Source organism: Miniopterus schreibersii (genome assembly GCF_964146895.1).
Source record: "Miniopterus schreibersii genome assembly, chromosome: 4".
NCBI lineage: Eukaryota > Metazoa > Chordata > Mammalia > Chiroptera > Miniopteridae > Miniopterus > Miniopterus schreibersii.
In genome coordinates this window covers 61318816-61335492 of record NC_138105.1, presented here as the reverse complement: position 1 = coordinate 61335492, position 16677 = coordinate 61318816, and the positions used below count along the sequence as shown (strand labels likewise).

General features: G+C 35.9%; 1 protein-coding gene across 2 annotated transcripts in view; it reads right to left on the bottom strand.

Annotated features, from left to right (window-relative positions):
* Nucleotides 1–16677, bottom strand: part of KIF13B (kinesin family member 13B) — a 174141-nt gene that overhangs the window by 144217 nt on the left and 13247 nt on the right. For both annotated transcript variants that reach the window (XM_081136639.1, XM_081136638.1), the window contains exon 2: nucleotides 12642–12735. In XM_081136639.1, the coding sequence (XP_080992765.1) occupies nucleotides 12642–12735 (94 nt within the window). The remainder of the gene's footprint in view (nucleotides 1–12641; nucleotides 12736–16677) is intronic.

Below are 16677 nucleotides of genomic sequence, written 5' to 3'. Positions count from 1 at the left end.
AACATGGATGTGAGAGAGACACATCAATTGGTTGCCTCCCACACTCACCCCGACTAGGGCTGGGGAATGAGCCTGCAACCAAGGTACATGTCCCTGGCCAGAATCGAACCCACGACCCTTCAGTCCATGGGCCGATGCTTTAACCACTGAGCCCAACCGGCTAGGGTGGAAATGTTTATACCATTTAAAAATTAAAAGGAAAAGGTTTACCTTAATGGAGAATTAGATATACACGTATTATTGCATAAAATTGCTATTAAAATCCCAGTTTGCAAAATAAAGAACTCTAATAAAAACTGCTTATGCATTGCCCTGGCTGGCGTGACTCAGTTGGTTGACCGTTGTCCCATGCACCAGAAGGCTGCCAGTTCAATTCCCAGTCAGGACACATGCCCAGGTTGTGGGTTCAGTCCCAGTCGGGGTGCGTATGGGAGGCAGCCCACTGATGTTTCTCTCCCACACTGATGTTTTTCTCCCTCTCCCTTCCTCCCTAAAATCAATAAAAACATGTTTTTTTAAAAAAACAATTTTTTTAATAATAATAATTTGAGAGGATTCAATTCCTAACCCAAAGGGATCTAAAAAATTAGTTGGGGGAGACAAGACAGGTATTTGCAACCAGAGAACAAAAAGCTGCGTGTGTCCTGACTATACATCCTGTCCTGCTTGGACAGCTGCCCGGCTGAATTCCCCTGCCCTGGATACAGCTGCTGGGAATTCCTCTCCATCCTGCCCACCTCCCTTTCTATCTTACCAGCAGAAGCAAAAGAAATGCTCCTCTCCGCCCATATCTTCTTTTAACTGTTCTATTACTCCAGTGATATAAGGTGAGAACTCTACAATAATGGGACAGAGTAAGCCAAGTGGGAGAGGAAGGAAAAAGGACTCCCTCCGTGCTCCTGTGCTGGGGAGCAGCAATGGGTAACCGATGGATGGGTGGGTGGGTGGATGGATGGATGGATGGATGGATGGATGGATGGGTGGGTGGGTGGGTGGGTGGGTGGGTGGGTGGATGGATGGATGGATGGATGGATGGATGGATGGATGGATGGATGGATGGAAAGAAGAGGGAGGAGAAACTTCAGGAACCTGTGGCCTGGTACCTTCCCTTCCAGGCTGTCTGCCTCTCACAGGAAAGGACAGGATTTTCATCCCCCTCTAGTCTCCAAGAAACCCCAGCTTTCTTCCCCACAATCGCCCATTCTCTTACTCCTCTAGCATCTGAATCTCATTTGTAAGCCCCCAAATCACAACAAAATTCCATCTTAGTTCTTCAAAATCCTCTTCCCACTGTTTACCCAAAAACTCACTCTACTGAGATCAAGAGAACAATCAGAGAGGCTCAGAACTGGGGAATTCCTGACTCCAGGCTCCATAAGGTAGAAGGTTGCATTTCTTAGCATTCTAAGCTGGAACGCTGAATTCCCAGAATTTTTGCTTAAAATGTCTTAGTTAAATGGTGCTGCATACTTCAGAGTCCAAGCTAACTCACTTTAGGATCAGAGAGTCTCAAACTCTTTGGTATCAGGACTTTTTTACACTTTTAAATATTACTAAGAACCCTAAAGAGCTTTTTTTTTTTCCAATGTGGATTATAGCCTTTGGAAATTTTTTGAATTCAAAATTAAAGCTGAGAATCTTTCAACACTTTTTATTAATTAATTTAATAATAGCAAGATTTATTACACTAATATAAATAAAATTTTGAAGAAAAATAACTATTCTCCAAAACAAAAATATATAAGTATAAATATATATTTAGTGAAAGAGTAGCTTTGTTTTAGATTCTGCAAATTAAAATAATGTATTAAGCTGAACACTTGATAATTTATAAATAAAGTCATGCCAACAGTTACGGAATTCACATGGCTAAACTTGATAAACTAAAGAAAAATTGAGAATATAATATATCCATAGGGCAGAGGTTGATGGTCTCAAAAAGTAATGTGAGCCCCAAACCCAGGGCCAAAGTGAGGAAAGGACATGTTTTGTGACTGAAGCCCATAAGACTCTACACCAAGGGTTAAAAGGAAAGGTCCACAGAAGTCAGGCAAATAATACAAATGAGAGGTCAATCAGCTGGTGATCTGAAGAGCTGCCTTGTCAGAGGCAGCAAGCCCAGGGTTGCCAGATTTTAGGTTGTTAAAGAAAATCTGCATTTTTAATGAAAATCTACAAATATGAATTTTTATATGAAATTCCTGATTTTTAAGTATTGAAACTGCAGGCCAAACAAAACAGCTACACGTAAATGTAGCCTATGGCACCTCCAGTTTGCAACATCTATTCTATATTACAAACAGAATTATCTAATCTTTAGGAAATTCTTCCCAAAAGAAATTTATCCTACAGTCTGATCCTAATCTTCAGTTTTCTTTTTGCTTTATTTTTTGTTTTACTGATATGTTTAATAGACACTGTGTATTAAAAATAATTTAACCACAACTTAATATAACTAAGAATTAATAAAGATTATTCTAACTCTTAGCTTGATGCTTGGCCAAGAGTAGTTGTTCAACTGTTGAATAGATCATAAAGGTTCCTAAGGTACTGTGATACAGCAACTTTTTTGGGTTGAATTGGTTTCTCAGATCATGTTTCCTCATGGAGTACTGCTACCTTCCTTTTAAAAACAGAAGTCTACATTTTTATACAATATCTGGTTTACATTAGCAGTAATTCCTAAACTAGTGATTGAGATAAAGTGCCCTAAAAAAATAACTTTTTTCAAACAAAGACAAATTTTAAAACTTCAATAGAGGGACTTGGTAGTTTCACCTAAACTTTATTCATAATTAAATATCTATCTGATAATTTTATGCTGAATCCAGGATCCTGGGGAAATTCAAAGCATTTAACTCCTATTAGCTATAATTTGCTTAATCTAGTAACTAACCGTACACACATAACCCTGACCCTCATTATATCAAATGTTAGTATCCAAGTGGTACTTCAGGCACAGTGATACTCTCTTTTCTTATATTAAAAAAGTTTATTCCTTCTTACTGCTACATCAATAAAAGCAATAAAAACATGGACAAGATACTGATATATCCAATGACAATGTTAAAATATCAAATACTACTCTAACAATCTAATATTTATTTAGAAAGTTTTACTAATAAGCTATTAAACATTCATATTAACAACTTACTAGTCTTTGCTGCTAAAACTTGAAAAAATTTGAATTTATTGCTATTTGATTACTGCTATCATTATGCAAGGATATAAATCCAACCATATATATTTTATTATCTTTTTGGCTACTAAGAGTCTTCCTGATTCATTTTCACAATTATATTCAAAAGTAGTATATGATTTGTACACTCAGTGATCACAGTATTTTTTTTAAAGAGTACTCATCTAAAATTGCTGAGTACATAGGCCAATGCTCTCCCCACTTTCCTGACATAATCAGGGTGGACAGACTCCCCTAGGAAGGGCCTCTTTATGAAATTAAAATATACCACATACCATTCTCTAGAGGGGTAAATTCTATTTCGGCATAATTATTAGTCTCACTCAAGTCATTTCACAGCAAAGAGAACAAACAGGTCTATTGTACATACCATAATTACATTTTGCACGACTTCCTCCAATTAAAATCTTTACTTAAATTAGCATCTGTATAGCAGTAGAGAAATTTTAAATGTCATTATTTAATATGACCCAATGATGCCTTCCACTAACAAGAAATTAGTCTGAAAAAAATTTCATATATTTCCTTTTTTTTTGCTGTTGGTAGATAAATAGGTCTTAAATTTATTTTACAAACAAGACTTGTCCTATCCACCCTTTGATTTAGAAGACTAAAAGCAGATTTCATGTATTTCAAAGGAATTGTTGGCATAAGGCTCTCTCCTCCGTAGCAGTACTCAGTACATTTGAAGAAAAATGTATATGCATAGGTCAACCTCACTTTTTCTGCATATACTTATATATATAAAGGAATATATACACACATATGAGTGAATGCATGTACATAAATATGTATGAATGAATAGATACAGAAATATATATACTTACTTATACACACATACAGATACATATATATACTTACATATATATATACTTACAAAATATATATACTTACATATATATATACTTACAAAATATATATACTTGCATATATATATATATTCATTCATCTACCAGGATTAGAGTACTCTGAACCTCCAAAGAAGGCCTGGGTATGCTTTGATCATATCAGGCATTTACTAAATTCCTAATAATTGTGACTAAACTGATGTCTAGTAAACAATCAGAAGGAATAAAAAGATTTTTAATGACTTTACTAACTAGTGCTCATTGAGATCAACACATCTCAGACATTTTTCTCACTAGACTGGCAGTTATAACCTTCATATTATCAATTAATCACTACATTAAACATGACCAAATGGGAAGGAAGGGAAAGAACCATATTATTTTTTAAAACATGAAAATCTCTGCATAACTATACCATCTATGGCTTATTCTGTCCATATTGGAGAATCTCTCTAACACATACCAAAAAACAGGTCATTTCACAAAATGCTACAGAAATCAGTGTTCAGGTTCATTATGATCTTGAAGTGTAACTCTCCAAATGTTTTCTACTTAAGAAAATTCTGGTCTTAAAATCTTACACTTGATGGAGCAGGGTAATAAGGAAAGAATTATAAGAGAAACTCTAGTGTTCACACACACACACATACACACAAGACAAAAAACAAGGCTGAAAAAGAAAATGAATTAACTGACCAATAGGTTGAAAAGTGGAATTTATGCTGAGGATTTCTTTCCCTTTCAGGTTTAGTTCTGGCATTAAAGCGTGGTTACCTCTGAACAGGCTCACTGATCCACAGTCTGTTCGAAGAACTGAAAGTACACTAAAACACATTTCACTGCCATTCCTGCTTGGGATATACTTCTAATAATAAATTAGAAGGGAAAAGCTTTTGTTGTGTTTTTATTTTTTTAAGAGGAAAAAAGGAGGAACAGAGTATTTGATAAAACAACAACTTTTACCTTTCCTTCCCAAGATAAATTTATAGTATTATTTTTCTTTTTGCCTTTAAAAACCAGGCATTGGCCCTGACTAGGTAGCGCAGCCTGGTAGCGCATCCGATATGCTAAGGTTGGGGTTCGATCCCCAGTCAGGGCGCATACAAGAATCAAGCAGGGAATGTATAAACAAGCAGAACAACAAATTAATGTTTCTTTCTTTCTCTCTTTCCTTCCCTTCTTCTCTCTCTCAAATCAATAATTTTTTTTTAAAGTTTATTAAAAAAAACAGGCATTATATATTGAGTAGTGTCTTTTTTGAGTCACATATGACCTTTTACCAGAAAAAGGCATTTGTGTACACATAATATTGTGCAATTTACAAATATATATATGAAAATGTAAAGAAATACAAGGGAAAGATAAAAAACAAATTCAGCTAAGTGGTTAACTGTGGTAGGGGGGAAAGGGATTAAAATTGAGAGGTAGTTCACAGAAGGCTTAAATTGTATTGGTAATGATTTGTGAAACTGAGTGATAGGTACATAAAAATGATTTATTCTTTAAGTCTTTTGAATACTGTATTTTTTAAAACTTATAAGAAGTACTTACTGCTCAATAGAAAAGTATATTAGAACCTGGGGTTCCAAATCAGTAAGCCAAGGACTGAATCTGGCCAAGACCTGTTTTGTTTGGAGAGCACAATGTTTTGTTTTGCTTTTTAGTTGTAATCTGAATGCCTTCAGGCAGGGATATCCACTCTTCCATTAGCCAGAGTCACCATCAATTTCCTTATAGTAAATGTGTTCTTTAAAAAGCAAAAGAAATTGGAATCCTCATACACTGATGGTGAAAATATGCAATGGTGCAGCTGCTTTGGAAAACAAGCTGGCAGTTACTCAAAGGTTAAGCATGGAGTTACCATATGACCCAGCAATTCCACCTGTGGTTATGTACCTAAGAGAAAAGAAAACATATATCCACACAAAGACTTTTACACAAGTGTTCATAGCAGCATTAGTCCTCTAAGGGCCAAAAAAGTGGAAGCAATCCAAATATCCATGAACTGATGAATGAATAAACGAAACAGTGAAATGGATCTCCAGCATAAAAAGGAATGCACTGATAAATGCTGCAGCAAAGATACACCTCAAAACATCATGCTCACTGAAAGAACCCAGTTACGGAAGACCACAAATTGTGTAATCCCATTCATGCGAAATGTCCAGGATGGGCAAATCTCAACAGGTATTTTCTCTGAAGTGTTCGCTTTAAAGGAATTAATTACATGGTGTATATTATATCTCAATAAAGTGGTTTAAAAATAAACACACCAAAGACATCCATTCATTTCTCAGAGTTTATTAATGATATTAATCCCTAAATGTGGTTCTCAAATTGTGGTATGAGAACTCCTGGGGGTCCCCCAGAGCTTTTCTGGAATCGCGAGGTCAAAACTATTTTTGTAATACTGAGACATCTGCCTTTTCACTGTGTTGGTATTTGCCCTAATGGTGCAAAAGTGATGGTAGGTAAAACTGCTAACACCTTTGGCATAGTGACACCAAAATATACCAGTTTCTGGTAGTCACTGCATTCTTTATCACCACACCGCACCAAAAAAATAAAATCCTTTTCACTTCAAAACATCCTCAAGAAGGAGTGAAAACTACTAATTTTATTCAATCTCAACTTACACGTCTTTTTACTATTATGTGTGGCGAAATGGGAAGTAGGTACTCAAGGCACTTCGCCTACAGACCAAAATAAAAAAGTGTTATTATATGAGTCGTGGCCCAAACTAGTCACTTTTTTAATAGAACAGCATTTTTACTAGAAACGACTATTGGTTCCTATGGGAAAATGCATTCCCATTTCCAAACTCACTTATACATAACTTTTATAAACAAAACTGTTTCATAAAGTGGAGGCAGCCACTCTCCATGGGAAATCACACCTTACTCCCCTTTAAAACAACATTTTAAGTATCTTAATCAACCTTTTAGCCTGAGTTAGCAGGAAAGGCCTGTTTGGTGGGTAGAGAAGGGAATGAGGCAAAAGGCAGAAGATAAAACTTGGCCTAAGAAACTATTTCAAAACCTTTCCCTCCAGGTACTCACAAAGATAGGTCTGGTCATGTGACTTCCTCTGGCCAATGAATTCTACGCAAACAGAAGTGACACATACCACCTCTGTGTGGAAGCATTGAAGAGCCAATGCAGGGGGTGGAGGGTGGGGGAGGACATGGGGGGGGACGGACAAATGGTGATTGATGGAGACTTGACTTGGGGTGGTGAACACACAATACAGTGCACAGATGATGTGTTGTAGAATTTTTGCACCTGAAACCTGTATAATTTGTTAACCACTGTTATTCCAATTAATTCAACAGAAAGGAAAAAAAATTTTTAAATACAGTTAAAAAAACAACTATTTTGTCCTGTCATGGTGACAGGCTAACTACCATTAACATTTTATTACAGGATAAAATTTTCATAGGTTTTAAGATATAATGCAAACAAAATACGGCTTAAGGATTTATTGCGTTATTTAAAGGGGGACTGTTCTACATGATGGTACTACTCTAACTAGTTACAAAAGGGACTTAAAACTCTTAAATGCTAAGAACCACACATTGAGAATTACACTTGTAAAAATCTAAGAATAGATAATGAATTAGTCATTTAAAAGATGATTGTACATACATTGCTGATAAAGACTTAGAAAACCCCAAGGACCAATCTAGAAAACTAACTTGATGCAGGACAAAAAGGTAATTAAAAAAGACATTTAATTGTACTATTAGTGGTATAAACAGTGTACCTGTGCATGAGAAAACAAATAGATTAAATAAACTTCCAGTACTATACGTATAAGAAAAAGACTGATCTGGTGCATGTCCGTCACTAGAGTGTTGGAATAGCATGCTGTGGCATAGAGTCATCCTTAATCTTTTCAGTATTTGACAAATGTCCCTTTGTTCTTTTCCTTGTTCACAAGCAATGCTTTGACCTGGTTTCCCAAGTTAGTTGATACTAAGAAGAGAAGCCCAGATTGCAAGGATTAATATTTTATTTACTGTAAACATAAAATAAAGGATCCTATCTCTCTACCTGATGGCATGTAAGGGACTAAGAGCCTCATCAACTTTGAGCAAACTAGATAAAATAGTTTCTGACTCTGCAAGGCTGAAATTTTTATAAAGGTAGGTAATTTCTTGATAGGCATGTATACTTAAGTATTGAATACATTTTGGTTTAAAATTTTTTTTTACCTCCTTTAGGAAGTAATATTTTAGCTCACTAAACATACCATGGACAACAACTTAAATATAGGCCATAATAACAATAACAGTAATACTCAAATAATAGCTAGCGTTTATATATGGTTTATTATAAATAAATAGGCACTGCAATTTTACCTATTTTAACTTGTTTAATCCTCATAACAACCTATAGGCGGGTACTATTATAATCTCCACTTTACAGATGAATAAACTGAGGCAGAGGACAATTAAGTGACTTGCTCCGTATCACACATGTTACGTGGTGTAGCTGGGATTCAACCCAGAATGCCTGGCTCCAAAGTCAGCTTTTTTCCTTTTTTTGTGATTGATTGATTTTCAGAGAGAGACACACAGAGATATCGATGTGAGAGAAACTGACTGGCTGCCTCCCGCAGGCGCCCCAAATGGGGATCGAACCCGCAACCTGGGTATGTGCTTTGACCCAGAATGGAACCAGCCACCAAAGTCAGCATTTTAAATCTCATTAGCTTTGTACTATCAATTTTCTGAATTTTAAGCATCTTATTTTTCAAAACAGTTTTGAAATTCCACATATATCATAGCAAAAATGTTCCTCAAATCCCCATAATTAAGCTGTTAAACTGGAAATGGCTTACCTACTCATTTAACCATTAGTTTCTATTAGTTAACCACTAGGCTTCTATTAGTTTTAATAAGCATAAACATCAAATTATGAAACTTTCAGAAGTGAATGCAAAATTAATAAGAAAAATATATAAACCATTGTTTTAAAATGTATGTTTACTTTCAAAGTATACTAACTTTAGTTGTTAAGTATACATATAAAATTAGTCACAGTTTTAGATTCATAGAATTGGCTACTATTCTAAAAGCGAGGATATTGTAGCTTTTAAAGGAAAAATATTAATTTGAGCCTTTCTCACTAGTGATTTACACTGACTCAAATATTTCACTTACACGTCAATTTCAAATCCCTGGCTCTCTAGCTACAAGCACAGCTTCTACAAAACCATAACTTGTTTTATGGAGTAGTCAGTCATTCTATAAGCTAAACCATAATTAATCCCATATCATATAAAATAGCTTTTAATTTGTACTTTCCTATTTTTCCTCAAATTTAATGAAGTGAACATATATCACTGAACTGCTACATTCCAAAATTTCTATTTTCTCTTTTCACCTTGATATTACATTAAAAGAAAAAGCACTTCCCATGAGATGGTCTTTTGTCATGATAGTAATGTTCTTGTGCTTTATCTGGGTGCTTGTTATTGGAGTATGTTTAAAGAAAATTCAGCAGGTTATATACACTTTTCTATATGTGTATTACATACTTTAACAAAAATGCTGTTTTTTTTAAAAAAGCTGTGCTTCTTAACACTACTTCAACAAAAACCAACCAACCTTAGTGGAAATTGTCACTGTTAAATTTTTCATCAGATGGTACTCTACAGCACTGAGCAATACTCGATCTGTATTTTCAGTGTATGGGGAAAAAAAGAGCCATGCAAGATACTCTATGGAACCAAAGAGTGCTATTTAATTCTTTCAAAAATCCCTGAGATGTAAAGATCTCTAAAGGAAAGAAAACCTTATTTTTAGCTTCTATGTGCTTATTTTATTCTCACAACAACATTATCAGGTAGATACTATGAGACATTTGCGGCAGAATGTTTTCTAACACAACAACACAGATGCCATCCCAACTGTTTTTTTAATGTGACGATCAAGCTCTACATTGAGAGATGAGTCCATTTCCTCTTCTTGAAACCATGTAGTTTTATACCAGCCTTGAGCAAGAAAATGTGACAGAAATGACACCGCATGACTCTCAAGGTTGGGACATAGAAAACAATACTGCTCCCACCCAGCTTTCTCAACTCTCTCCAGATCCCTGCTCTTGGAACCTTGCCCCAGATTGTGAGTAGGTATTGTGCCCACTGCCCCAGTGACATCGCCAGCCAACAAGCAGCATCAACTACCAGACATGGGTGACTAAGCCTTGTCCAGATGATTACAGCCTCCAGCCTTCAAGTCTTCCAGCTAAGCCTCAGACAGCATGGAGCAGAGATAATTCCCACTGAGTCCTGTCTGAATTCCTGACCCATAGAAATCATGAGATAATAAATGATTATGGTTGCTTTAGCCACTGGGTTTCTGAGGTAATTGGTTATGCAGCAATAGAAAACACACTTTATAAGCAAGGAACACAGGTAGGTGACCATGCTAGCAACTGGCAAAGCCAGGATTTGAATCCAAGTCAGTCTATGTATAAAGCCCAAACTCTGTCTACCACAAGATATTGCCAAGTTTGTTCAGAGGTGCCCACATTTCCAAATTAAGCAACAGTCTACAGACTGAAAAGCCTAAGAGCAATAACAGCCCCCAAAATTAATAATTTCAAGTAATACTCAGGACAATGGTCATTCAATTAGCAGGCTCAAAATTCCAGTATCATTTCTGAACCACCTATACCCTTCACACTCTAATAAACAAACAGCTCTGATAGTACCCACATTCTAGAAATGCAGAAGTATCTCTATAGCAATAACAACAAAGTTGACCATTTATAAAACACTTTATAAAGCACTTTAACAATCACTAATTTGATCTTCAGAAAACACCTCTATGAGACAGGTAAGGTAGGAATCACATAAATGAGGCTCAAAAAAGTTAAAAATAACTAAGTACAATAACACAGTTAAGTAAGGATTCGATTTCAGATTTTCTGTCTCCAAGTCCGGTGCTTTTGTCAACTCAATTCAACTCCAAAGAACATTTATGGTGTACATATTTCCACATACAACATTGTTTCTACAAGTATTGATGAAGTATCTACTCTTTGCAAAGCATCATGGCAGGCCCGCTGTCTCTCTAGCTTGTGTTCTCCACTTCCTGGGTGAGTACAAAAACATCTCTGATATAGCTAGTCTATAAAAAGCCACCCTTTGCCCCACTTTGACCCACTCTCTACACTGCCAACTGAGAGCTTTTCCTAATCCACCTTCCTAATCGCAATATTCAAAAACTGTCAAAGGTGACATCTTATCCCTAAAAACAGTGGCTACATTTCCTGATCTACTTTCAAGATTTTCTATAACTTGATCCCAGTTTATTTAATTAATTTCCCTGTGCTTGTTGAGAAAAAAAAAATTAATCTCTCCTTCTTCCCAAATTCACTTTCTTTATACCTTCTTGCCCTCCCTTTTGTTCATGCTGTATTATGATCCAAATTCAAAAGTGATGCTTAAATATTCCTCAAGCCCTGACAGAGTCCCTTCCCTCAAAGCCTAACATCTACTGGAAAGCTAAAATGAACAATCCAAAACAATATATAATAATTGGTAGTAGAAATTATTGCTAACAGGAATTTTAAAAAGAATCACTAAGCATGCTCTCCCTCCCAGGAGCAAGCCCTCGTCTTTCCCCTCCACTTCTTCTTCCCCCATAGGGGTGCATCTCCTAAACTCTAAGGGACCCCAGGAGACTTGCAACCAAAGCAGCAGTGGGCAGCAGCGGCTCATCCTGGGCAAACCCCCTGAACCTGTCCGCAAGGCCCCCTTTTCTCTGACTCTCCAGTGAGCTGACAACAGCCCGTCTTGGATCATTTCTTTCCTATAACATTTCTAGAGAGCCAAAGCAGCCCCGCCTAGGCTCTCCCGTTGCTTCTTCTGTCCTAAGCCTCTCCTTGTTTCACTGTTCCCAGCTTTGGTAAACATACTCTCAAAATAAAATTTTTTAAAAGCCCTGGCCTGTGGGGCTCAGTTGGTTGGACATCACTCCATGCACCGAAGGGTTGCCAGTTCAATTCCTAGTCAGGGCACATGTCCAGGTTGTGGGCTCGATCCCTGGTAGGGAGCGTGCAGGAGGTAACCGATCAATGTTTCTCATCACTGTTTCTCTCGCTCTCCCTTCCTTTCTCTCTAAAATCAATAAAAACATACTTAAAAAAAAAAAAATCACTGAAGGCTGCAGAAACGCCTTAAGGTAGATGGCAGCACTTGAAATGTGCTGATTGACACATAAGCTTCGAACTGGCAGAAGTGAAAAGCAACCTAAGTTGAGGAACAACCTAAAAGCTTTCCCTTCTACTCCACTTCTTCCCATTTACATCTTACTTAATTCTCCAGCCAGCACCATCTCCTTCAAGCCTTCCTCAGTTACTTCACCATCTAATCTAAGCTCTCTTCTCTGAGCTTCTAACATAGTCTAAAAAATTCATTCTGGCACTTAGTCATTCCATATTATAGACCTCATCTCTTCAACCTGACAGCAATATGTCTCTACTTAGTAAGCATTCAATATTTGCCAAGAACTCAATTCAGCAGCCATTGTTGCTTTCAGTCATTTAAAAATCCATTGATCATAACACTGTTTCTTAACTTACCGGGCATCTCCTTTGGAAAGATTAGTATTTACAGGATTAAGAATAACCTTGTTTGCATCTACATCCACCACACATTTGGTATGCAAGTCAATTTCTGCAGATAAAAAAAAAAGGAAAAATAATCATTTTTAAAGTAGTTTATTTCAGAAAGCATTTGACAAAAATCCAACACTCTTTCATGAGAAACACACTCAACAAACTAGGAATAGGATACTTCCTCAACCCGATAAAGGGCATCTACAAAAAACTGCAACTAACATTACACTTAATGGTGAAAGACTGCATGGCTTACCCTCTAACATCAGGAATAAGACAAGGATGTCTAGTGCTGCAAATTCTATTCAATACTGTACTAGAGTCTGGTCAGAGCAGTTAAGCAAGAAAAACAAATAAAGGGCATCCAGATTAAAGAGAAGTAAAACTATCTCTCTTTGCAGATGATATGATCTTATATACAGAAAACCCTAAGGAATGCACTGAAAGACTACTAGAATAAACAAGTTCTGAAAAGTTGTAGAACACAAGATCAATATACAAAAACTAGTAGTGTTTCTATACATCAGCAACGAAAAATCCAGAAATATGGTCCTGGCATGGTAGCTCGGTTGGTTAGAGCGTCGTCCCGATAGGCCAAGGTTGTGGGTTCGATCCCCAGTCAGGGCACATACAAGAAGCAACCAAAAAATAAGTGGAAGAACAAATCAATCTCTCTCTCTCCCCCTTCCTTTCTCTCTCTAAAATTAATAAATAAAATTTTTAAAAAAGAAAAAAATCCAGAAATAAAATTAAGGCAACAATTTCATTTATAATAGCATCAAAAAGATTTAAAAACATAAATTTAAAAGAAGTACAAGACATGTACACTGACAATTCTAAAACACTGTTCAAAGAAATTAAAGACTTAAACAATTAGAAAGACATTTATGTTCACGATTCAAGGCAATCCCTTATCAAAATCCCAACTGGCTTTTTTTCCCCCCCAAAAAATTAACAAGCTGATCCTAAAATCTGTATGAAAATGCATGAGATCCAGAATAGCCAAAACAATCTTGAAAGAGAAAAACAAAGTAGAAAGGCAATATTCACCAACTCCAAACTTACTACAAAACTATGGTAATCAAGACAGTATGGTACTAACATAAGAACAGAAGGACAGACAGATCAATGGAACAGAGAATCCAGAAATATACTGTCACATTTACAGCCAAATAATTTTGACAATGATGTCAAGACAATCCAATGAGGAAAGTATAGTCTCTTCAACAAATGGTACTGGGACAACTGGATATCCACATGCAAAAGAAGGAAGTCAGACCCCTTACTAACATCATATGCAAAAATTAACTCCAATAGATCATAGACATAAATGTTTAAGAACTAAAACTATGAAACTCTTTGAAGAAAACATAAGGGTAAATCCACATAACTTGGGGTTAGGTAATGGTTTTTAGACACCAAAATCACAAGCAACAAAAGAAAAAACAGATAAATTGGACCACATCAAAATGAAAAACTTTTGTGCTTCAAAGGACATACACCATCAAGAGAGTAAAAAGACAACCCACAGAATCAAGAAACTATCTGTAAATCATATACTTATATCAGAAAATAGAAAGAACTCTTACAACTCATTAATTAAAAAACAAATAACCTAATTTTTAAATGGGCGAAGGATCTGAATAGGCAGCTCTCCAGAAAAGATACAAAAATGGCCAATAAGCACAAACAGTTTATATCATTAGACACTGGAGAAATGCAAATCAAAACCACAATGAGATACCACTTCATACCACTAGCATAACTATAATAAAAAAGACAGATAATAAATAACAAGGATTTGGGGAAATTGGAACCTTCATACATTATTGGTGGGAATGTAAAATAGTGCAGTCACTTTGGAAAACAGCCTGACAGTTCCTCAAAGTTAAATATAGAGTTAGCATATGACCCAGCAACTCACACTTCTAGATATATACCCAAGAGAAATGACAACCTATGTCCACACAAAAGTTTGTACATGAATGTTCATAACAGTATTATATGGCTATTCATAATAGCCAAAAAGTGGAAACAACCCAACTGTCCATCAACTAATGAGTGGATAAAGGTGGTATATCCATAAAACAGAACATTATCTGGTTATTAAAAGAAATAAGTACTGATACATACTACAACATGGATGAAGCTTGTGCTAAGTGAAAGAAGCCAGCCACAAGAGACTACATATTATATTGTAGGATTCCACTTATTTCAAATGTCCAAAATAGGCAAATAGAAACAGAAAATGGACTAGTTATTGCCCAGGGCTGGGGAGTAACTGCTAGGAGATACGGTTTTCTATTGGGGGTGATGAATACGTACTAAAATTGATTATGCTGACATCTGCACAACTAGCATGAGCATAATAAAAACCAGTGAATGGATGGATTGTACTATATGTAAATTATACCTCACTAAAGCTTTTTTAATATAAGCCATGTTTATGGTCTCATATTTTTATATTTTTATATTTTTCTGACCCAAAGAATGAAACTTTCTGTTTGCCTTATCTCCACTACCCAAAGATACGATTTAATGAAGGAGATGTACTACACTGCAGTCATTTTGTATTTCCCAAAGAACCTTGGCCAAATGTCACATTATCATTATAACTTTAAAGTATGTCCACTGCCAGGAAATGTCATTTCTTTTTTTTTTTTAACTTACATAACTGAAACAAATGCAAAAAAAAAAAAAAAAATTTCCCTCCCTGTGCCTGGCACAACTGAACTTTTTTTGTATCAGTTATTCTTTGTTAGTTGTCAAAAATATAACTCAGAAGTACAAAAAATGTAGTGGTCTTTTTTTTTTTAGCCAACACATTTTTCAGGCAAAGAGGGCAGAAAGGAAAACATCAAGGCTATGTTTTACCGAGGTGTGGAAGACTAACCACCAAAAAGGAGTATGTTCCACTGTAGTCAACTAGCATTAATGCTCCGTGTTTAAATCCACTCTAGACTATACAAGAAATGTGGCAAGCAAGTCTCAGTCACACTGCAAAACTTTTCAAACACGAAAATTTATTTCTTTCTTTTCCTTAGGCCCAGAGCTCAACAAAGTTTGCAGTCACCATACTTTGTTAATACTAACCCTCAATGGTCTCTGACCATACTGTATTGGCTGGCCCCTTACAGTCAAATCTGTATTATAACAAATGTATTATCAACTCTCTGGAAACTACTATGACTCAGAATCTATCTCACCACTCACCACAAAGTTGGTTATTAGTTTCTTGCAAGAACGTTTGGTCTGAGCAGAGGAGCTGCATGTATGCATAAGTATGTATCAGGAATGACTGCCTGAAAAACTGCAAATCAAGTACTCCCAACCCCCCAGAGTAGTTCTCTGCCTTCATTTCAAATTCTTTTGAATTAAGAAGGGATCCAAACATTTTTCTTTAATATTTGTATGCTTTTCCCCTATCCTCTTCACAGCTCTTTCCTCCTCCCTTTCATGACTTCATTAGATACAACCAATAATTTGTAAGCATTAAGTAGCATGATAAAGGAACCAAACCCTGGAAAATCGTATATAATATAAAAAGAATCGCCTAATAACTAATATATCCAACCTAAACTCATTTTGTCTTCAAGTGTGCAATACTTACAAATGTCCCTATCTCTAACTTACATCAAAGGTGGCCTTTTAAATGTAAACAACTATCTTTACTTCTTTATTAGCTAAGTTTTGATTATCAAACAAAATCCCCATCCCAGCTCTGTTGACTGATACATAGATATTAAGAGAAGGCTTTTCACAAGACTGTTTAGAATATGGGTAGAATGTCAAGGACACAAACACCCAAGCAAATAAATTGGTGAGATCTGAAAAGAGTCTAAGGGTCAAGTATATGACAGCATTTTAATATAAAATGCTATAGCTAGTCTACTATCAAATGCTACTAGTTGGTTGAATTAAATTATACAGCTACAAGATTCTAAATATGACACTTTCTCCATGAAAAACTTCTTGCTGTATATGGCTTAAGAAAGCAAAG